We start from the raw sequence: 25,773 nt of genomic DNA, 5'->3' as shown, positions 1-25,773 counted from the left end.
GCAGCACTGAGAAACTAAAGCCACTTCCGCATGAGTTCGATTCCCGCCTGCCCCAGAGGTGACCACATGGCATGGCAGACCTCTCCTGACCCACCAGCTGCTCCCCTCAACAGTGTACTTCGTCAATCTGTCTGTTCTGTTCCCCACTCTGTCTCTGGTGAAGCCTCTCGCTGCCCCTGAGCCTCTGGACTGTACCCCAGTTCTGTATGTACAAATAAATAAATAAATCTTTAAAAAAAAAGAATTATTAATTGAAGGTACAAGAAATGGGAAGATATTCTATATTCATACTGAAAGAATTAGCATCTTACCAAAGGAATATAAAGTTTAAATGCAATCCATATTAATGCTTCCATGGCATTCTTTAAGGAAATTGTTTACTGTAATATAATGAATACCAAAACAATCTTGACAAAAAGAATGAAGATACCATACTCACAGACTTCAAACTAGACTAAAATGCCTTAATAATCAAAACCAGTATAGTATTGAAATAAAAATAGACACAAATCAATGGAATAGATTAAGAGCCCAATACAATTAACATGTATATGGTCAATTTATCTACACAAACCAAGAAAATGGAAAACTAATAACATTGGACAATCACCTGCAAAGGCATTAGATTTTCATATATCATAATATCCACAGTTTAATTCAAAATAGATTGAGGATTTAGTTGTAATCTCTGAAAATATAAAATATGTTAAAGAAAACATAGACAATATACTCCAAGGCAATGACTTTTGAGATGTTTTTAGGGTCTGGAATCTAACTAGGGAAATAAAAGCAATAAAAACAACTGGATGGGGCTCCTTGGTGGTTCATAGATTATGTCTCAGCCATATCACTGCTGCAGTCTGAGTTCAAACCCAGGTGAGGGAGCTAACCCACATATGATGTAGCAGACCTCTCCCATCTCTTCTGTGGCTCCCCGAAGCAATGCATTTCTGTAAATTTCCCTGTTCTGCATCCCACTCTGTATCTAGAAAATATTTGTTCTTACCTCCCATACCTCTGATCTATTCCCCATTCTTTTATGCAAAAAAAAAAAAAAAAGTAACAACTGGGATTCTATCAAACTAAAAAGATTCTGATTAGTGAAAGAATCTATCATTAAAATAAAAAGACTTCCAGAGAGGAGAATATATTAGCCTATCATACATCTGACAAGTGGCAAATATCTAAAATCTACAAAGAAATGCAAATTGAAACCACAAGACATATCAGAACCAGAAACAAGTGTTGGGCAAGGTGTGGAAAAACAAAAACAAAACAAAACAAAACAAAACTCTTGTTAATGTTGGTGGGAATGCAAATTGACTCAGCAGACAAAATGAATTTTTCTTGAAATATTAAAAATAGCTTTATTTAACCCTGGTGGCAAAGAGGGTTAAAGTGACGCATTATAAAGCTCTCCAAAGTCACTGCAGCATGAGTTCAATCCCTGGCCAGGGAGTTGACCCACATGGCGCAGCAGATCTCTCCGAGCCCACTCTCCACTCCCCTCGGCAGTGTGTTTCAGTCTATCTGCCTGTTGTACTTCCCACTCTGTCTCTGGTGAAACCTCTCACCAACATACCCCTGGCCTGCACCCCAGTTCTGTAAGCATAAATAAATCATTTTTTTAAAAAATGGATCTATCATGTGATCCAGCAATTGCACACCTAGACATCTAACTGAAGAAGACAAAACTAAAAATTCGAAGTGATATATGCACTCCTACGCTCACTGCAGCACTACTTACAGTTGCAATGTTATTAAAACAACCTAAATGCCCCAGGACTGATGAGTGGATTAGGAAGAAGCAGAATATATACACAAGTGGCTTACTACTCAGGTATAAAAAAAAAGATGTAATCTTGCCATTTGCAAAAATATGGGAAGAACTGGAAGGGATGATGCTGAGCAAACTAAGTCATAAAGAAAAAGACAAATAGTGGCTAACTTCACTCATTTGTAGACTACAGAGAAGCAAAACAAAAGAACATTCAAAACTAAGCCAAAACAAATCTAGAAATCTGACTGTAGAGTTGAAACTCCAGAGGAGACAAGTCAGAGGTAGAAACCAAATGGGAAGTAGTTAAATTACTATGATAGAAAATTATAAGTTTTGGAACCTCCCTGGTGATACAAGGGGTAAGTCTCAGCACTATGAAGCTATGCACAGTTACTGAATTCCATCCCTGGTCAGGGAACTAACCACAGGGCACAGCACATCCTAACATACCCACTGCTCCCCTTAACAGTGTATTTCAGTCAATTCACCTCTTCTGCTCTGGTGAATCCTCTCATCCCCAAAACCTCACACAATGGGATCACAGGCCATAATCTTTTTTTCATCCTAAAAAGTTAAGTAGATCTCTTTCTCAAGTGTCTAAAAAATACAGACAGAATTATGCCAACAGTGGAGGATTTCGTTGTAAATGTAAAAACTATCAATTCTATCTACAGAATAAAAATTCCTGGAAACCATTCAGGTAAAGTATATTTAGTGTCAAAATAAGACCTGGAACTATGGCAAACAATCCCACCAATATTAAATCCTAGTCCAACACCATCCTTTCCTTCAAGTTGTTTTAGGATCATAATAGGCCACCTGGAGAGAGCTACACCACAGCAGATAGTACTTGACGCCATGACACTTTCACTGTCATTAACAGGAGCTTGATGTTTTAGGTTATCTTTCCCTTCTTCTTTAGGTTCTGCTTTATTTGTAAGTGTCTGAGTAAACTGATTTCCTTGATTTTTAGGCAAAATATTATATGAGAAAGAGATGTGTAAATAAAGTTACTGGCATTACATTGCTTCATTGATTAGGGTAAAAAGTACATGCAGCTTACTATTTTTCAGCTATTGTCTGCTAATATCATTTTCCACATAAAAGTAGGCAAATTTGTGTTTAATTATTTTTATACTGAATAAATGATGTATAAAAAGGAACCTAGTTATTAAAATATAGGAGTTTTTAATCAACTAAAGAGTGGAAGGAAGGAATAATGTTAAATCAACTATTAACAGAAAGCTATTTGAATCATAATAATAAGCAGAAATGTCTTTATCCACCAAGTATTCTTGAACATGTTCCTTTAGTGAAATCTTTTCACATGACTGATTCTTAAGTAGGTTAATAATAATTGCTATAAATTATTTGTAGCAATACAGAGAAAAGTAAAATAAAATAATGACTGAGATAATTTGCATTTCAATTTCTACATAAGGTCATACCTACTTGTTTATCACTATTGACTTAAAAGTTTAATTCTGGAAACACCACAGAATATACTGGCCTGGAGGCCTGGAAGGGCCTAGAAAGGCCTAGAAAGGCAAACCAGAGGACCATGTAGTAAAGTCATAAAATTTCACACACACAAAAAATACTAATTCCTACTATTTATTTATTATGGTGATGACAAGGTCATCCAATTAATCCAAAAACTGATGTGCTTTTCTTAATTGTAATACAACATTTAGACTTACAGAAAAATGACAGATGAAAAGTCTATAGAGGTAAATAAAACTGAAAAATAGTCATCTTTGTGGGGTAAATGAATACTGTTGATTTATATTTAAATAAACACCTAGATATAGAAATTCTAAGAACAGTGAGTAAAATTAACATGATGCCGACAAAAGACTCCAATAATATTGCTTATTACCTATTCTGATCAAATTATAAATCCTTAAGCGTTTTATAAATTAGTTCAACAAATATTTCCTAGGGAATTAGGCATTAAAACTACAGAAGCTAAAACATTATCTTTTCTCTCACAGAGTAATAGTGATATATAAAATAAGAACTGATCTGGAATGTTCTTCCTTTACTTGTCTATTAGTCTGGGCACTCTGATTTTACCTTAGGGCTAAGATGAAGTATCACTTCCTATCTGAAAGCTTTCCTGATTTTTATTATTATGTAATATACTGCTTACATAACCCATTCCCAGACTATATCAGAAGATCCATAGCACAAGACCCCCAACAAACACCTGAAAATTCTTAGAACCAATATTATTTATATCCTATTCAATATGTTTGTTTCCAACATTACTAAAATTGTCACTCATGAAACTAATGGTGGTATCCTCTTTGTACTGTCTGCTTAAAGAGTAAATTTTGGAGCCAAGTAAGATGTAGGTAAACTACTGTCTTTTTGTCTTTGCCATCTCATTTTCCTCGTCTTCTATTTTTTCTTATTTTAAATAGAATGAATTGCACAGTTTCTTAAATCCTCTGTGAAAGAACACAGAATTAAAGCTAACTAAAAAATAAACAAAAGAAAAAAAGTAAACATTACCTTTATATCAAAATTACAATCAAGTCTTCTAATTAATACGATGAAAGTGCCAGAAGAATTATCTTTCAGTGGTGGAGGAACGATGGGTTCACAGGCATTCTCTGGTTTTGAGTTAATCAAAAAACCCTGAAAAATAATTGGGAATAAGTTTTTTTTTTTCTGTTTCAATCAATAAAGTCAATTCAATTTCTACAAACATCTCTTGCATTTGTTTCATATGTTTTTCATTATGACACAGGAATTATATGGCAAGCACAACTGTTCCTACCATCTAATTGCTAACAATCCTCGAACTTCTAACGACTTCTAATACTTTTTGGTATTATAAGCATCTAGTTTAAGTTCTGTAAATTTTATTACTAACCATTTATTTTAAATCATTCACAAAGCTCATCACCCAAAAGACAATCACTGTTAGCACACTGATATCTTTTCCAGCTATGACTTACATTTCTAAACCAAGCAAGTGCTTTCTAAGTTAACTTTTACATCTCTTTCATATTATCAAACAAAAAAGGTGGATAAAATTTAAGGAATTTATTCCGCAGAAACACTAGCCTGAGTATATTAGGGTAAATATTTTCTGTTTCAAAGCAAAAACTGAAAATCATGTATGCCAATAAAGGCAGTCATTTAAAAATTACAGCATATTCATAAAATAGATAATGGAGTCATTTAAAAAATGAAAATCTATATACACTAAATTAAAAGGAGGTCCTCAAGGTACAACTATTAATTTACAAAGAAAATAGCAATTTTTGAAGAAGAAACAGGGGTCGCTCCTGTTAACAAATGGTGGTGCATTGTTGTTTGGTTATTCTGTGGTTGCCTAACGCAAACATCTCTATGTATGCATGATATGGAAAGTTCTTCCTATTGCATTGTTCCATAAGAGTCACTGGCAGTCCTTGTCTGATGTTGATATTCTGTGAAATCATTTTTTGTCCAGTAAATTAACATGTTTTAGATAGATGCAAAGCCAGCTAACAGGTATGACTGTCAGGATTGCTCTTTTATGTTTTGAAACAGCTTTATTCCAATAAAACTGGCACACCAAGTACACATATTTAAAGTGTGTAATTTTATAAATTTGGACATGTATATGTCCTTGAAACCACTGCTACAAGAAAGATAGTGCATACATCTATTACCCCCAGAGATCTATTGAGTCTCTTTGTAATTACTCCATACCTAGATCTCTCCACAACTCCTAAAGCAATTATTGATTTAATCTTTATTTATATAGAATAGTTTCAATTTTCAAGAGTTTCAAAAAGTGTACCATACAATATGTATTATTTTATGCTGGGCTTCTTTCAGTGAGCATAATTACTTTGAGATTCATTAAATTTGTGTATATAAGTAATAAACTGCTCAAATAGTAGCTAAATCACTGAATGGATCTACCACAATTTATTTATCTATTCATCTGTCGGTAGACATTTTCATTATCTCAAGTTTTTAACTATTACAAATAAGTTTTCTATAAACATCCTTATATTAAAAAAAAAATTAAGTTGCTTTCCAGAAATGCAGGATGGTTGAAATCAAAAAGTGTAATATACAATGGTATACTGGATTAAAGCAGAAAAACCAAATGATGATGCTAACATTTAAAAATACTAAATTAATACTAACAGGATTATCAAATTCAGAAATTCTTGATAAGTGAACAACAAAAGCTATGACAGTGCCTTAACAACAGTGCTGCATGGTGCATGGAACTGGTCACACCAACCATCTATTCCATAGGATTTGGCAATTTCTGCATGACTTAAACTTCATTTGCTTAGTTTTGTAGTAAGAGAATGCTTTTTCACATGGTTCAGGAAAAAATACACCACACCTTTATTTAACATAGAAGAGCTCAATTCTTGATTCCATAAAACACCTGATTTTTATTTTGCAGAAATAAAACTCTGGTTATCCTTCCCCCAATAATGAATATGTGCATTATTCATGTAACATTAACATACTGCTTCCTTACCCCTACTTTTCTGTAGACAGAGACACTCTGCTTTAATGCCTAATGACATAGTGCAATGCTTTTCAAGACATTTAAAAAGAAATTAAACTGAGCACATGTAGTATAATTCAGCTGAAATAAAATCAACATAAGTGTATTAGTAATTTCTAGCTGATTACAAATTGTACTGTTATAAATATTCTAGTTTAATTCGTGTTTTTATAATTGCATGCTCACATGTATGTTGTATACATAGCAAAATCATAGCTCATAAAAGTGTAGTAAGGATGCCAAGTTTTCCAAGGTGGTTTGGGTTATCACTTTTAACTAGAATACTCACATAATATAAATCCAGAAAAATCATACTGATAATTTTTCCACAGTGCTCTAGAAGGTATTTATGTAAGCATTATAGCAATTTTATTTGTATTGACACTAGTTATTAACATTAGTTTAAAAAGGCATGCAGTTTACTCACAAAAGTAGTTTTGTTTAAAAGATCATTTCAGATTGAAAAGAGCCTTTCCTTTCCTTCCCTTCAGCTTGTACTGAATAGCAAACTATACAACTAAAAGGAAGATAGCAGTGACAATGTTAACAAAAAGCTGAAAGGAAAGGCAAAAGTGTCTCTTTCGCTTAGTAAGAAAAAGGGAGAAAGAGTAGTAAGCTGTCTTGTTAGGAATACCTAAAGTTATGAATTAATAATTATAATAACAGTAAGTAGTTTATGGAGCCATGACATTCGGCACTAATTATTCAGGCACTCTGCCCTTTGAATGTATCAATTCAATTAATCATCCCAATAATGCTACCACTCTTATTATTATCATCCCCATTTTACAGATGAGGAAACTAAGTATCAAAAAAAAGGTGGTAACTTGTGTAAGGTTTTACATTGCAGGCATGGCATCTGAGGAAGACTGATCCTAGCATCCATGTTTACAACCACTATGCCTAAATGGCTATTGAAAAAAAAAAAAAAAAGGTGAAGAACAAAATGAACATCAAGAAAAAGGGATATTTACCAAAACGAAGAAATCCAAATTTTAAGACTAAAAAGATACTAAGGTTTAGTCTTCCTTTCCCTCCTTACCAAATTAATACAATTAACTATAAATGTTGATAATGACAAAAAAAAACATAATTTTTATGGTCATACATAAAAAGTTAAACTGACCAATCAGACTTTATTAGCTAAAGTTTTCAAATGTAACACTAATGAATTCATATCAACAATTTTCTAGCATGCTAAATATAATCAGTCGTTTTTCTTTAATTATATTATTAGGTCACTCTTCCAAAGTTTATCAGTAACTTCTGCATATAAGCATATTTAATTTCAGCATATTTAATTTCTTTTCCACAATAGTTGGAGATTAGTCTCCACTGATGCAGAAAAACATCTTTTTACCATATGATATTAAGTGACTTTAACATTTGTGAATTATAATTGTCTCCTTTCATGGGAACGTTTTAAGTACTAAAATAAATGAATAAGACTGAATCCCTACCCAATTAGTTAATATCTGGAAAGAAATAAGAGGCCCAATAACTGAAAACAAAGGGTAAACAATATGGAGTGTAAATGCATAAGAGACAGCAATCCATTCTAATTATGGGAGGCAGTATCAGAAAAAGTGGTGTTGGACTTGGTTCTTAACTTCTATTGTAGCCCAGTTTAGTGCCAAAATTGAACATAAAAAAAAAAAAAAACAACAGTATGATCTGACCAATTTAATCAATGGAAACTATGACTCTATAACCTGCCCTAAACATACATTCTTGATGCATCTTAAAAATGAATTAGATCTTGACAAAATACACCACAGTTGTTTCACTAAATGATTGACATACGGTATTACTAAGCTATATTTTGTTGGAACAGGAACCTTTTGTCACTTTGTGGTAGAAACTAGATGAGGAACACAGCAGGAGCAGGTATGCAAGACTCTGCTGCCGAGCAGAAGTTCTTGTGCCATTTATTGAAATAACACAGGATCGTGAAAGCTGATCATGCAGCAATGGTATGAGGAATAAGATCCAGAGTATAAGATAGGAGTGGGGGACAAAGTTTTATAAATGAAAGGGTACACACATGACCATGTGTATGATGTTATCATAGGCAGAGTTATCCCAAGACTGCCATGGAGACAGCCATGTAATCAGTTCAACAGTGTTCCAGGTGTCCCTGGGCCTGCCTCAAGATATGAGCTATACTCCTTAGGCAGTCAAGGAATGTTCTACTGTGATCTGTGGAAGCAAATAGGTCACAGTTGCCCTGAGTAGCCAGCTCATAGAAACTCACAGTATTTCTCCTCTACAATACCTATTTTTTCAAGATTCAAGGGCAACTATTCCAAGCTTTATGCCATCTAAAAATGTGCCATTTATGCTTCCTTATATCTTCTAAACATCACTGAGGTAAGCATGGAATCAGCTAGAAATGTGAGGGTTATACTAATTAAAGGTTAAGTCTGACTCATTTAAAAGGTTTCTTCTTAATTCCCTCACAAATGAGGCATTTTATCTGTGGGAATAATCAAAGAAGTAACTGCAAATCAACTTGAAGTTACCTCTCACCTTGTACACTCTGCTAAAATTCTCCCTATTATCTTATTCAATTACATTTTGGATTTAAAATAATAATAAAACTCTACTATAAGATGCCATAGAAATATAATAAATCCATTAAAATTTTAAAAAATTAATATTTAAGTACTCACTAAATCAGTAATATAGTATTTTTAAAGATTTATTTATTTATGCATAAAGAAGTGGGGTACAGGCCAGAGGTTCAGGGAGGTGAGAGGATACAGAGACAGAGGGATTGATTGAAATATACTGCTGAGGGGAGTAGCAGACAAGACAGGAGAGGTCTGAGGTGCCATGTGGCTCACATTCCTGACCAGGGATAGAACTTGTGCTGCAGTGGCAGTGGACAGCTTCATAGTGCTGTGCTTTAACCCGTGCACCACCAGGGAGGGCCCTAATATTTACTGTTTAGAACTATGAAATTTTTGACTATGAAATTTTTGAAACTTAACTACTTTTGAAAAAGTATTACTGTTTAGAACTATGAATTTTTCAAAAAACTTACTTTTGAAAAAGTTCACAAAATTTGATTTATAGTAATAGTCTAAAGATGTCAGATTATATTAAAGAAGTACCAAACTCTTACTTACCTTTTAAGTATACTATGATTAAAAAAGGGGTGAGACGCATAATGATTACTACAATGAGAACAAGACATATTAAAATTTTCCTCAAATGAGAATTTTTGATTGAAATGGATTTGGTAATTAGCATTTATGAATTATAGTCATTATCATTTATGAATTATAGTCATGATGATATGGGCTAATTTTGCCCTCTTTCTAGGAAAAAAGAACAGTTTTCAAACACTAAACAATAGATCATGGCAGTGATTCCTGAGAAGAGGAAAATAAATAAGATGACTCCCTATTAAAAACCTCAGTTCACTGGAAGAATAGATAACAAAAGATAACAGCCCTCACCAACAGGAAGAGGAATCCAACAGAGTGGTGGCATCACTGAATTGAGGAAACACAAGTTCAGAGTTTGATGAAGGCAAAGCAGGTATGTTTCGTGGGGTACAACTGGGGAGGAGCTAATTCCAAAGAGAAAGGGCTCCAGATGCATGTAGAGGGATACAGTCAATTCCTAGGCTGAGCAGTGATCTCTGTGTGTGTGTGTGTGTGTGTAACTACCAAATCTAAAGAGAAGACCATCAGGAAGTAGTAAAGAGAATAATCCCTGGAACACACAAAGCAAGGGATAGTTCACTTCATTAGCTACAGTAGACAATCTTCTTAATACTTAAAGCACTGACAAGTCCCCAAGAGAGTATTGCAGGCCAAATTAGCCTTAAACAATGGAAGAAAATTTGGTATGAAGTTACCAAATTTGTGGAACTCAGCTAAAAGAATTCTTACAAGGAAATTTGTAGAACTATCTACATTGGAAAAAACTGAAGACACTCCATCAACAACATGGTGGAATAGAGAAACTGGGATCATCCTCCCACACCAAAAAAACAGCTTTTATTTTTTTGCTCATCGGAAGATGTATAAAGAATACCAGGACACTTCCATGGAGATCTCAAATTAAGGTTGGTGGTCATTAATGAAAAGGAACAGAAGAAAGCAAAGGGGAACATGATTAAGAGAGTCGATATGTCAGCAGGCAGAATGGGGTGGAGCTTCAATACCCACGTCACAAAAAACAGGACAACCAGAACATTGTGAAATTCCCTGGAGGAACTCCCGTGATGTGCAAATGGGCACAGACATGACCTGGGGCAGGGGGAATGCTGAGGGAGCAGACCTGGAAAACTGGGTACTCCACACTTGGTATGGCATGGAAATCTATAACCTTATCCAAATTCCAGGGAATATCAAAGTGACACCAAGCTGAGAAATGCAGAACTCCATAAAATTCTCAACAGCATAGAGAAAGACTTGGAAAAAAATGCCAAAATCCCTTGAGAAAGTACACAAAAGGAATGCAGATACTCCAGCCTCAAAGAAGCTGCAGCAATGGCAAGGGCGAGGCAGCACTGCCTATTTTGGGTGTCCATAACCACAAGACAGCACATGATTGCCTATCATAATTAGACTTAGCACTGTCTGCCTGCCAAACACAATTTAGCCCTACAGCTCTAGCTCCAGACCTACCTCCCCACATTGAGATATTCAAGATTCCTAAATCATAGCCTGTAACAGAAATAAGCAGGAACAAGGCTATGTGGCAAGTTAAAACAAACTCAGCACAGAATAGTCTGCTGTGGAACAAATTAAATAGAAGTAGAGGTGACAGATTTCACTTTTCAAACTGAGTTAGAGCATTAAAGACCCAGACTCCCCTCACTCCCCACCTTACACCAGGTAGACTAAGAAAAAAGAAAACTAACTAGCCAATAATCCAGCCACACAAACACACACAACAACAACAAAAATAGCAAGAGACACACATAGCTACGAAGAAGCAAGGAACATCTAAACGCAGGATGGAAAAGAAAATGAAAAGAACAGAAATTAAATAATTACTTTAAAAATAGACTAAATTATAAAAACAAAAATTACACAATAAATGAATGGGCTAAAAAAAACAAAGACTAAATAATATATAGCATGCAAGATTCCCACTAACACTCTTTTGCATGTATGTGTGTCTTTTAATTTTTTTTTTTAAGATTTATTTATTTGTGCACACAGAACTGGGGTATAGGCCAGAGGCTCAGGGGCGGTGAGAGGCTTCAACAGAGACAGAGTAGGGAGCAGAACAGGCAGATCTACGAAGTACACTGCTAAGGGAGCAGCAGGAGGGCCAGGAGAGGTCTGCCACGCCAGGTGGTCACCTCCCAGGCAGGTGGGGATTGAACTCATGTGGAAGTGGCCGTAGCTTCTTAGTGCTGTGCTTTAACCTGATGTGCCACCAGGGAGGGCCTTAATTTTTTTATTTATATTTTTTACATCATTCTTTTTCATTTTTGTACATGTATACTTTTCATCTCAGTTGTATTCCCCATGGAAATTCCACCACCAATTATGGTGATGTGCCATCACCATAATCCCTTTTGCTCTTCCAACCCCTCTTTTGATCCTTTACCCCTCTTCCACCTGCAGAATGCCTCTGGTTTACAGCTGTCTTTGGTTTTGATTTTTTATTTTTACTTTATTACTTTTTTCTTCCTGATCCATTACATCCCTCCTAAAAGTGAAACCAACTAGTATTTTTCTTTTTCTTTCTGGCTTATGTCACTGAGCATGATCCCTTCCAGCTCTATCCCTGTTGCCACAAATGGATTGCTGAGTAATATTTCATTGTATATATGTACCACATATTGATTCAGTCATCTGTTTTGGGGCATTTGGGTTGCTTCCATAGCTTACCTATTGCAAATAGCTCTGTAATAAACATAGGGATATAGGTGACCTTCTGGATTAATATTTTTGTGTCCTTTGGGTAGATACCTAGGAGTGGAATTGCTAGATCATATATATGGAAGCTCCATTTTAGCAGTTTGAGAAACCTCCAAATAGCTTACTATAGTGGTTGAACCAGTTTGTATTCTCAGTGACACATATATGCAACAATAAGAAAACTGAAATATTCATAAATATTTGAAGATGCAGTAACATCCCAATAGCCAGAGTTAAGAGAGCAAAAAGGGTAATGAAAAAAATCTGAGACAAATGGAAACAGAATGTAACATATATGATATCAAAAAAGCAGTTGTACAAGGGTTGCTTATATATATATTTATATATATAAAATATATATATATTTTAATCTCAAACAACCACATTTTACATCTCAAAGAATTAGAAAAGAAGGCTAAACTACAACCAAAGCCACTAAAGGAAGCAAATAACAAGTATCAGGACAGAAATAAATAAGACTAAAAAAAAAAAGTAAAATTGAAAACTGTAAGAGTTTTGCAAATTTAAACAAAATTTCAAACATCAAATGAAATTAAGATATGACAACTAAAATCAGAAATAAAAGAAGAAATTCGGTAAAACTGGCAACACAGTTTTTATATTAGGGATATAATAAACTATAAAAACATACAACAAATCGCTACAAATAAAACTATAAAAAATTACAACAAATTAGATAACCTATAAGGAATGAATACTCTTCTGGGCCCTCCCTGGGGGCCCAAGGAATTAGGATGCAGCACTGCAAGCAAGCCTCAGCTGTTTCAGTGTGAGTCAATCCCCAGACCTGGGAGTGATACACAGGGAGGGGCAGACCTCTTCTAACCCCACCCGCTAGTCCCCTCAGAAGTGTACTTTGTTGATCTGTCTGATCTGCTCCCCACTCTATCTCTGGTGAATCCTCTCACTGCCCTACACCGCTAGCTTATAAGTGCAATTCTGTATGCATACGTAAATAAATCTTGGGGGGAAAAAGAAAACAGATTTGGAGAAACATCTGTAATTTTTTTTTTTTAAGATATAACCAACCAAACCCAAATCATAAAACAAAAAACAAAATCTGGGGCCAATCTGGTGGCCTGGGGATTAAGTCTCGGTGTTAATGCTGTTATGACTTGAGTTCTAGCATGGAGCTAAACTACATATGAAGCAGCAGGCCTCTCCTATCTCCCTGCTGTTCCTCTTAGCAGTTTATTTCAGTAAACCTGCCTGTTCCGCTTCCCACTCTTTACCCTGGTGAATTTTCTCATTCTTACTTCTCCCCTCCCTTCCTTTCCCCCCCCCTTCTGGTTTACACCACAGTTTTTCCACATTAAAAAAAAAAAAAACCTAGAAAATGTGAACTTAGCAATTGTTACAAGTAAAAAGATTTAATCAGTAAAAGTCCATGCACAGAATCCAACAATGAATTAAAAGAATAATACAGCATGACCAAGTGGGCTTTATCCCAGGAGAATGGAGTATCACTATCACTTCAAGTTATACTAGAAAGCCATAATAATCAAAACTCCATGGTACTGGAACAAGAATAGACATATAGGCCAATGGATTCTAATAGAAAGCCCAGATATAAACACACAGGTTTTTGAACAGCTAATCTTTGACAAAGGAGCAAAGAATACACAATGGAACAAAGAAAGTTTGTTCAGCAAGTGTTGCTGGGAAAACTGAGAAGCTACATGCAAAAAAAAAAAATGAAACTAGAAACCTTACACTATGCACAAAACCAACTCGAAGTGGATTAAAGACATAGACATAAGAACAGAGATCATAAAATACATGGAAGCAAAGATGGGTGAAACACTAAATGACATACACCTCAATAACATCTTTGAAGATACAGCACCCAACACAACAACAGTGAAAGAAAGGATAAACAGATGGGACTACATCAAGTTAAAGAGCTTTTGTACAGCAAAAGAGACATTACAAAAAATAGATATCCCACTGATTGGGAAAAAATTTTCTCACACAAAATTAGCAATAAAGGATTGACCACAAAGATATACAAAGCACTGATTAAACTCAACAAAATTAAACAACCCCATCAAAAAATGGGCAGAAGAGCTAAAAAGACACTTCTCCAAAGTGGAACTGCAGACGGCCAACAAGCATATGAAAAAATGTTCAACATCACTTGTAACAAGGGAGATGAAAATTAAAACCATAATGAGATACCACCTCACCCCAGTGAGAATGGCACATCTTAAGACAACTAGCAACAACAAATGCTGGTGAGAATGTGAGAAAAAGGAACTCTCCTGCACTACTGGTAGGAATGCAAACTAGTATAACCACTATGGAAATCTATTTGGAGGTTTCTCAAACTGCTATAAACGGAGCTTCCATATGACCCAGCGATTCCACTTCTAGATACCTACCCAAAAGACACAAAAACACTGATTCAAAAACATACCTGCACCCCCATGTTTACTGTTGCTTTATTTACAATTGGAAAGACATGGAAACAACCCAAATGCCCAAGAGTAGATGACTGGATTAAAAAGATGTGGTACACATACACAAAGGATTATTACTCAGTGATCAAAAAAGATAAAACTCATGCCTTTTGCAGCAACATGGATGGAGCTGGAAGGGATCATGCTTAATGAAATAAGCCAAAAAGAAAAAGAAAAATACTGGATGGTTTCACTCACAGCAAGAGCATAAAGGACCAGAGGTGAAAAAAAAACTAATAATAATGACCAGCTATATACAATTTAGGGGGGTAGAGTAGGGAATGGGATAAAAAATGGGGGAGGGAAGTGCAGTGGACTATGGTGGTGGCACACAGGTTATTTGGTGATGGGAAGCCCTCGGGAATTACAACTGAGTTGGAAAAAGGCACAAAATAATGTTAAAAATTATTATATCAAAAAAAAAAGAAAAGAAAAGAAAAAGCTACCATATGACCCAATGAAATAAAATCACTATTTTGAAAAAAAAAAAAGCTATTCTAATGCTTATTGATGCATTACTCACAATAGCCAAGATATGAGAACAATCTGTTTGTTAATATAGAAATAGATATATCAAACACCCCTAACTACAAAACCAGCAAACAGCTAGTACCTTGCTCTAGTTTGGGCAGTGCAGGGCCTACCCATTCACCTTGGGCCCAACCCACACCCAGGAGCATGAGCACCTTGAAAGAAGACATGCATCCAAGTCTAGATACAGGGCCTAGATCTACCTTAGGAGAAGATGCACATCCCAGTCAGGACTGTGAAGGATTTTGACCCTTGTCTCCAGACCTCCCAGATGCACCCAGAAAGTACATCCTACACAGCACTGATCACACACACCTTGATAGCAGACACACACCCACAGCTTGTGTATGCAATGCCTTGCTCTGGACTCTCAGAAGCCTCCATATATGCAACTGACTCCAGGTCCTACCACCAGTGTGTTGGAAAAAGACACGCCCAAACAAAGTTTAGTCAGGGCCTAGCCATTTACCCTGGGCCCCAGTCACACTTGGAAAGTATGTCCCACTCAGTGCTCAGCCATCCTGAATGGCTAGCAATTCAGTTTGGGCCACACAGGGTTTTGGCCTACATCAGAAATCTGACCCTCCACCATCGTGTCAAAGAAAATGACCTAAGTATCATGAGATTCCAGTGACTTGCCCTCTTAAACCAGCAACCTAAAATCCTCCCAGCTCCCACAACAAGAACTGGATGTGCTTCAGAAGCACTAGCACCAACTCAGACCCTCCAAGAACCCAGTAGTTGCACCCGCTAACATGTTTATCCAGCACAGTGGGGAGAAATAATCACATAAAATGAAAGCCCCAACCACAGCAGGGCAAATCCAAAGAATACAATAGGGAAAAAGAAAAATGCAAATAGCTAAGGAAGTCCTCAGTGGACTGTACCATGAGAAAAAACAAAATTAGAATAAAACCAAAAAGACATAGAAGAGCTTTTATACTCTGGCTATAATTAAATTAATAATAATTAAATAATTTCAAACTGGCTATAATTAATATAAAAGAACTGGAACAATACAAAGGAAAGGAAATGAATGCTACAAAAAAACACAATCAACAAAAAAATGATTAAAACTGAGACTTGAAACAAGAAAATACTATTTCATGAAGAGGTAGAAATACAAGGAGAAAGCCATGGAAGCAGAATAAATCAAGTGAAAGAATGAATCAGTAATCTCAATAATGACAAAGAGGTAAGAAGAAAGCAAAGAGAAACAAATGGAAAAGAATTATCTAACACCAAGAGGGAAGTTTCCTTTCTTGTGAGTCATAGGAAGAACGAAGAGAAGAATGAAGAGAAAATACCTGAAAGGTAATTTAAAGAAATAATAGAACATCCCAAATTTGAGAAAGGAATTGAACATGGAAACACAGGAAACAGGAATACTAAGCTACCTAGATAAAAGGAAAACTACACTAAGAGTCCATGACAAAGAAAAAATAATGAAGCTGATAAGGATGAAGAAACAGATAACCTATGAAGGAACAACAATTAAGATAACATTGGACTTCTCTACAGACACACTACAGGCAAAAAAAAAAAAAAAAAAATGGAGAAACACCACCAAAAAAAAAAAAAAAAAAAAAAATGCCCACAAAGAATACTCTGAAAAGCTCTTCTTTCTGTATGAGAAAGAAATACATTTTCAAACAAAGAAAATCTGCATTTAAAAAATCTTCCTCCAAGTACTAAAACAAGTTTTAGAATATACACCAAAAAACAAATAAAAAGTACTGAATGAGGAATTAAGGAGAACTACAAAACTAGGGACAAAATGGTAATAAAGGACCTTCACATACCAATAATCACTCTAAACATCAGTGAACTGAATTCACCAATAAAAAGACAAACAGTATCTAGTTAGATTAGGAATCAGAATCCAAGCTATTACTGTCTCCAGAAAAAAAAACTTAAGTATGAAGGGTAAACACAGACTTACAGTAAAGGGATTGGAACACAATCCTGAAAGAAAATGGCACCCAAAAAGAAGGCAGGAAGAGCCACACTTACAGAGAAAATAGACTTCCAGCTAATAAAGGTAAGAAGTGACAGGGATGAGCAATACATAATGACTAAAAGAACAATACAACAGGAAGACATAACACTCATCAATATTATACTCAACAAATAAAGGAGCCACAAAATACATCAGAAAGTACTATTGAGTCTGTAAACAGACATTAGAGAAAATGTATACGTGGTTGGAGACTTCAAGATTCCCTCTCACACCAATGGACAGATCAAGACATAAAATAAATAAGGACACCCTTAACAAAGAACTAGACCACATCGGCCTAATACACATTTACAGTCAGCTAAACCAAATAAGACCAAATACACATTTTTCTTGTGTGCACATGGTTCATCTCCAGGACTGGTCACATACTGGGTCACCAAACAAACATCACCAAATTCATGAACTGAAATCACACCAAATACCTTCAGTGACTTAAAGGTACTAAAGAAAATACTTAAATATACATGGAAACTGAAAAATATACTACTAAATCACCAAGTGTTAATGAATGAAAAAATCAAGGAAGAAATTAAAAAATTAAAGACAAATGATAAGGACATAACATTTCAAAAAACATCAGACATAGCAAAAACAGTTCAAAAAGGTAAGTATTTAACAACACAGGCCCACATAAAGGAACTAGCAAAACTCCAAACAGCACTGTCTCTATCTTGAGGAGCTAGAAAATGAAGAATACATCAAAGAGGCAGTAAAAGGAAGGAAATAATAAATAATAAAATTGAGCAAAAATAAATGAAATAGAAATAAAAATGTGCAATCCAAAAGATCAGTGAAATCAAAATAGATACATCTTTAGCTGGGCACACTAAAGAAAAGAGGGAGAAAACTCAAATAAATAGGATCTAAATGAAATAAGAAACAACACACACTGCAAAAATTCGGCAGGTAATAAAAGATTACTATGAACATTTATATGCAAACGAACCTAACAACCTAGGTGAAATGGACAAGTTTTAGAATTATATAATCATTCAAAACTAGACTGTTGAAATAGAAAACCTAACACAAATCACAAGCAAGGAATTTCTAATAGTAATCAAAACTCTCCCCAAAAAACAAAAGTCCAGGACTAGATGACTTCACAGTAAGTTCTACCAAAACATCAAAATCAAATACGTATCTAGCTCAAACTTTTAAACAGAGTAAAAAAGGAATTCTATCAACACACTTTATAAAGGCAACATTATACTAGTAAACAAAACCAGAGACAACAAAAAGAAAACTAGAGAATAACCTCACTGATAAACACAAATATCCTCAATAAAACCATAGCAAACTGATTCCAAAATGCATTAAAAAGATTATATGCCATGACCAAATGGGATTTATACCAGGAACACATGGGTGGTTCTAAAACATTCAAAAAATCAATTGGTATAATTTACCCCATCAACAAAAGGAAAGAAAACATCCAACCATCATACCAACAGTTACTGAAGAAAAGCATTTGTTAAGATACATCATTCATATATGAAAACAGTCCTTAAAAACTGGGATTAGGCCCTCCCTTGTGGCGCAGTGGATTAAAGTACAGCACTAAGAAGCTAAAGCCACTTCGGCATGAGTTCGATTCCCGCCTGCCTGGGAGGTGACCACATGGCGTGGCAGACCTCTCCTGGCCCGCCCGCTGCTCCCCTCAGCAGTGTACTTCCTTGATCTGCCTGTTCTGCTCCCCACTCTGTCTCTGGTGAAGCCCCTCGCCGCCCCTGAGCCTCTGGCCTATACCCCAGTTCTGTATGCACAAATAAATCTTAAAAAAAAAAAACAAAAACCTGGAATCAACAGAACATATGTTAATATAATAAAAGCCATATATGACACAGCCACAGCTGGTATGGTTCTCAAGGTGAAAAAATAAAAGCTTTTCCACTAAAAACTGGTACAAGGCAGTGTGTGCCCTCTCATCACTCCTATTCAACATTGTAAGATTTCCTAGCTAGAGCAATTAGGCAAGAAAATAATTCAGATTGTAGAAAAAGAAGTAAAGCTATCATCAGTAGGTAATATAGAGAGAGAACACCAATACAGAGAGAACACCAAAGATTCCACAGAGAAAGTTACTGAAACAGTAAGTCAGGATACAAATAGCAAGACACAAAAATCACTTGCCTTCCTATATACAAAAATTGAACTAGAAGAAGAAACTAATAATGCAATCCTATTTGTAGTCACTGCAAAAAAAAAATCAAATACTTAGGAATAAATCTAATAAAGGAGGTGAAGAAACTATACATGTTAAACTATAAAACCCTGTTAAAAGAAATAGCAGACAGGGAAAAATTATTAAGATACTAGGAAGAATCAACACTGTGTAAATAACCATCCTACCCAAAGCAATTTATTCAGTGCAATCCCAATAAATATCCCAACGGCATTCTTCAAAAAATATATATTTATATTACTAAAAGTCATATGGAACTACAAAAATCCCTGAACACCCAAAACTCTCCTGACTACAAAGGGGAAAAATTGAGGCACCACACATCCAGACTTCAAACTCTTCTATAAAGCTTATATAATTAAAACAGTATAAAACAGGAACAAAAACAGGGGCCAAAAAAAGTAAGCCCCAAAAGAAAACCATACACTTGTGGACAACTAATACACGACAAAAGAGCAAAGCAAATATACGACAAAAGCACTGAAACAAGAAAGACTGATGCTGGGAAAAATGGATTGATACATTCAAAAGAATTAAACTCACATCATACAAGAAAATCAACTCAAAATGGATTAATATCTGAAACCATACATTAAAAATTACTTTTAATAATTATTTTTTAAAACATTAAGACTATCCCTGATTTTTTAAAACAATAGCAATAAATAAAAGAAAACAGGCAAACTACTTCATGATATAAAAATCAGAAACATATTTGCAAATTCATCTCCAGCAGCAAAGAAAACGCTGAAGTTATATCAAACTAAAAAGCATTTTTTCAACAAAATAGACAGTGACCAAAACAAAGAGAAACCCTACTGAATGGGAGAACATATTTGCACAACACACAATAAGGGATTGATACTTATGATTTACAAAGCACTTATACAACTAAACATAAAGAAAACAAGTAATCCAATAAAAAAAAAAAGGTCAGAGAGCTAATTAGGCAGTTCTCCAAAAGGACATGCATACAGTGAACAGACATAGGAAAAAATGCTCATCAGTATCAGGGAAATGAAAATCAGTTCCACAATAAGATACCACATCACACCTCTGAAAATAGTCCATATCAAGAAAACCAGAAACAGCAAGTGCTGGTAAAGGTGCTGAGTGAAAGAAATCCTATTATACTGTTGATGGGAAGGTAGGATGGCCCAGTCTCATTGGGAAGATGTTTAGACATTCCTCAAAAGTCTTAAAATAGATCCAACATATTACCCAAGAATTTCAATCCTAGTTTTCTACCCAAAGGACACAAAAACACTAATTCAAAAGGAAACCTGCATGCCCCTCTTTAATACTATTTACAATAGCCAAGATATGGAAACAACCTAAATATTCCAGAATAGATAAGTGGATCCAAAAAATGTGGCATACACACACATACACACACACAATGGAATATTAATGATCAAAAGATAAAAACATGCCATTTGTGGAAACACAGATGGAACTGGAAGGGATTATTCTAAAGTGAAGTGAGCCAAAAGAAGAAAGAAAAATATCAGATGGTTTCACTTATATGTGGAAGCTACAAAAGCCAAACAAAGAATCAAACAAAGACAAACAATAAGACTATCCCTAGCTAGCAGAAAATAAACCTGAAACATTGAGGAGGGAGATGGTAGAGAGAGAGTGTGTAAATTAGTGGATAGGAGAGCACAGTGGACTCTGATGAAGTAATTTAGTGGTGGGAAAACTACTGAGGAGAGACCACACCTGAGGAGAGAATTCACATATTGTGAAAAAATAAAGATGTTTAAAAATATTAATTTAATAAATTGTTAAAAGTAATTTTTAAATAACTAAATAAAAATTAAAAGAAAAAGTCACTAGAAGGAAGGAAATAATAATAATTGAGGAGGAAATGAAATAGAAATGAAAAACACAGTTCAAAAATCATCAAAAGCTGCATCTGAAAAGGTTAAAAAAATGAAAAATCTCTAGCTGGGCTCATAAAGAAAAAGGAAAAACACTAATAAATAGAACAACAACAACAAAACCACAAAGTACAACTATTACCTCAGAAATACAAAGGATAATTTTAAAAAAAAACTACTAAAATTTTATCTCACCACAAAGTACTAAAAAACAACCAGAAAAACTAAATTTGGTAACCCAGAAAAAATGGACCAATAAGCATATAACCTTCCAGAACTCAATCAAACATAGTAACACTGAACAGCAAGGAAATTGAGACAAGAATCAAAAGCCTCCCAAAATACAAAAGCAGAGGACCAAAGTTCTATGAAACCTTTTAAGACAAACTAATACCTATTCTCTAATTCTTCCAAAAACTATGAATTCCAAAAGTACTGTATATGTTCAACTTTACTCATACCAAAAGCAAATAAGACATCACAAAGGAAGAAAACTACAGACCATTATTCCTGATAAATACAGATGCAAAAGTCCTAACAAAATCTTAGTAAACCAAATCAACAATACATTTAAAGATCATATATCACTATGAAATGAGACTTACATCAGAGATACAAGAATGGCTCAACATATACAAACAATGTAATTCACCATATCACCAAAGGAAATAGAAAAAGAAACCTGATAAAATTCAACATCCATTTATAATAAAGATTCTCAAAATTAGGGATAGAAAGAACATACCTCAATCTAATAAAGGCTATATAAAAACCTACAGCCATCATACTCAAATAAGATAAACTGAAAGCTTTTTCTTTAAAATTAGGTACGAGACAAGCACGTCCACTCTTACACTAATATTCAATTTGAAGACCTACCTACAGCAATTAAACAAGACAAAGTTATTCAAACTAGAAAAGAAATGGCACTGTCATTATTTATAGCTGAATGATAATATACAAAAATTCCTAAAAGACTCCCCCCAAAAAACTAACAGAAACAAATCAGCAAAGTGGTAGTTTACAAAAATAAACACACAAATAATGAAAGAGAAGAGAAATAAATAAAAAAAAATTCCATTCACAACTGCATCAAAAAGAATCACCTCGGGGGAAATTTTAAGACTTGAAGGACCTATAAAATGAAAGGACCTATAAAATGAAAACTATAAAATACTGTCAAATGAAGATGAAGACGACAGGGAAATAGAAAGATATTCTCCACTTATGGGCTGGCCAAATTAACATTGCTAAAACAGTTATCCAAAGAATTATACAAATTCAATGTATCTCTATCTGAATTTTAATGGCATTCTTTTAAGAAACAGAATAAACATTATTGACATTTATATGGATCAATAAAGGACCTCCAAATAGCCAAATAGCAATCCTGTCAAAAAGAATGGAGGTTTCCACTCCTGCCTTTAAATTCTACTACAAAATTATAATCAAAGTGATCAAAACAAAATGGTACTATAATAAAAATAGACACAACAGTCATGGCAATAGAATTGAAAGCCCAGGAATTAACATATAGACATTAACAATACACATTTTAACCTCTGATGTAGGAGCCATTTATATGTAGTAAAGAAAGTTCTCTTCAACAAATAGTGCTAGGAAAACTGGACAAGCATATGCAAATAAACTAAATCACTCCCTCCACCATACATAATTTCATTTCATTAATTTTATGAAATGTGAATTAAATCCCCCATGGGCTTCCTCAGAACAGCTGATCCAACATAGTTCCTGGGATGATAAAGTTCATACTAATAAGAATATCCATTTGAGAAGCATTACTCTAAGTTTAAGAAGATCATGGACCATCTCCCAGTGACAGCAGTGCCCCCCAAAGTTTGGATAGGAGACCAAAACAAAAAGAAATATCTAGTGCCTTCTGCTTCACAGTAGGTCAATTTTACTTCTTGATCCAGAAGTAAATTCACCTCCAAAATAAGGATGTCTGATTTCTCCTTGTCAATATGTCATCTTAACCACCAGTTACCAATGGGTCACAGTTTTACCAGGAACACATGAATAAAGTATTTTTTATATATTCCCTATGACGATGAAAGTTTCTAGGGTCTGTGAAGCTGCTGCTCTTGAGCTGAAGGTCCCATTCTATCAAGACAGCCCTTTTCCTTCATGTATTCTCTCTTCCTTCAAACTGAAACACCACTTTCCCTTTGCTTTCAAATATTTGAAAGTGAAACTCCTCTTCACAGAAGATTAATGAAAGAGATGGCTTTTAGTACCTCTCCATTTTCTTTGTTCCCCTTCTCTACCACTTTGCCACTCTGCTTTAGGCTTGCTGACTGTCCATCTCTGTCACAATGGTAACTGATTTGGTTTCTGTTCCCTTTCTAACTGCCCAAGGAACCTAGAAACCTTTCCTTTCACTACCTTCTTTTCTGGCAATAAATAAAACTGAAATTGCAGTGAGTTAGAAAGGTAGAAGGCACATTAGTGGAAAAAGGAAACCGCACACAAGAAAAGAAAAATTGGACTTAAGATTTGGATGTGAAACCTGAAACCACAAAATACATAAACAAAAACAGGCAAAACACTCCAAGACATTAGTCTCAGGAATGTATTTGGAATCTCTACAGCAAGGGAAAGAAAACTAAAATAAACAAGTAGGAGTACATCAAATTAAAAAGCTTCTGCATGGTAAAAGTATCATTTAAATGAAAAGACACCTAGCATATGGGAGAAAATATTTGTACATTATACACCTATAGCAAGGGACTGACATCAAAGATTCACAAAGAACTCAAGACTCAAAAATAAATAAATAACCCAATCAAAAACTGGCAGACAAGCTAAATAGGCTCTTCTTCAAGAAGACATACAGATGGTCAACAGGCAAATGAAAAAATGATTACCACTTAGCAAGAAATGCAAACCAAAACCAAAATAAGATACAACCTTACACCTGTGATGATACCCTATAGCAAAAAGACCAGAAGCAACAAGTGTTGACAAGCGTATGGAGAAAAGGAAATCTCATAAATCTTGGGGGGAATGTAGAATGATCTAGTCACATGGAAAACATGTAGTTTTGAGGTTTCTCAAAATATTAAAGTAGATCTGTCTTCTTATCACACAATCCCACTTTTCATTAACTAGCCAAAGAATATCAAAACACTAATCAGCACCCCTCCTTTAGGGCCACATACCCTGAATGTGCCCAGCCTCACCTAATATGCACTCATGTGTTTACTGAAGCACTGTTGATAATAGTTATGAAGACAATCTAAATGTCCAATAATAAATGAGTAGATTAAGAAAAGGTGGAATATATACACTGGAATACTATTTAGCAGTAAAAATCTTGCTGTTTGCAACAAAATCTTGACATTTGGAATAACATAGATGCAACTATAGAAGGGATTCTGCTAAGTAAAATAAGTCAGAAGAAAAAGACAAATATGGGAGATTTCACTCTTAAGTGAAAAACAGGGGGAAAAAACACAAAAGAACAGATAAAAACAAGCCTTGAAATATGACTACAGAATTAAGGCTGCCACATGGGAAGGGTTAGGTTGGGGAGCAAAGTGTGGATGGATGGAGTCCAGTGGACTATGGTGGAGGACTCTTTGTGCCTTGGTGGTTGCTATGGTATGATAACATATACCTGAAGAGATGTGAACCTATACCTCTGAATGATACAACGTGTTGTATGTTAATGTTGCCGAGTAAAAACTAATAAGAGCCCTCCCTAGTGGAGCAGTGGGTTAAAGCACAGCACTAAGAAGATAAAGCCTTCGTCGATCTGCCTGTTCTGTTCCCCAGTCTGTTTCTGGTGAACCCACTCACCCTCCGCATCTCTGGCCTGTTCCCCAGTTCTGTATGAGTAAATAAATCTTTAAAAAAAAAAAAAAGAATTAACTCTAGTTTGTATAAAACCAACCAGTGAATAAATAAGACCCTAATTTTAAAAATGATGAGGAAAAATAAATCACATATCACATAAGGAAAATCTTTTATTCCCTCATTCTAGACAGTAGGACTCATAGTGAAAGACAAATCTAAGTCCAATGACTTTCATGTTCTTCATCACTTTAAAGAATATACACTGAGTGCTAGAGTATAAAATACTGTATATAAGGTCCTGGTAAATATAGCCCAGAAAGGGTTTTGCTGAAAATAAGAGTTGCCATCAAAAGTACTCAAGGAATCTAGTGTAAGGTTTACTGACCCAGGCTTCTTTATCAGAAATAAATTTTGCTTTCAATTTTGTAGTTATCATCATTGTCTCCTTTACTTAGCATTTCTTAATAGTATTAAAAAAAAAAAAAAAGGGCCCTCCCTGGTGGCCCAGCGGGTTAAAGCACTGCACTGAGAAGCTAAAGCGACTTCCGCATGAGTTCGATCCCCGCCTGCCCGGGAGGAGTTCCACATGGCGCGGCAGACCTCTCCTGACCCGCCCGCTGCTCCCCTCAGCAGTGTACTTCGTCGATCTGCTT

The 25,773-nt window shown here is 35.1% G+C and overlaps 1 protein-coding gene across 2 annotated transcripts in view; it reads right to left on the bottom strand.

Annotated features, from left to right (window-relative positions):
• The window catches only part of RNF13 (ring finger protein 13), a 136,971-nt gene that overhangs the window by 56,825 nt on the left and 54,373 nt on the right, over positions 1-25,773 (bottom strand). For both annotated transcript variants that reach the window (XM_012733691.1, XM_004674908.2), the window contains exon 4: positions 4,298-4,423. In XM_012733691.1, the coding sequence (XP_012589145.1) occupies positions 4,298-4,423 (126 nt within the window). The remainder of the gene's footprint in view (positions 1-4,297; positions 4,424-25,773) is intronic.

This window comes from Condylura cristata, unplaced genomic scaffold, assembly GCF_000260355.1.
Source record: "Condylura cristata isolate star-nosed mole 26May11 unplaced genomic scaffold, ConCri1.0 scaffold00003, whole genome shotgun sequence".
Classification (NCBI taxonomy): domain Eukaryota; kingdom Metazoa; phylum Chordata; class Mammalia; order Eulipotyphla; family Talpidae; genus Condylura; species Condylura cristata.
The sequence above is the reverse complement of the archived record's forward strand: the minus strand, read 5'-3'. Positions and strand labels throughout refer to the sequence as shown.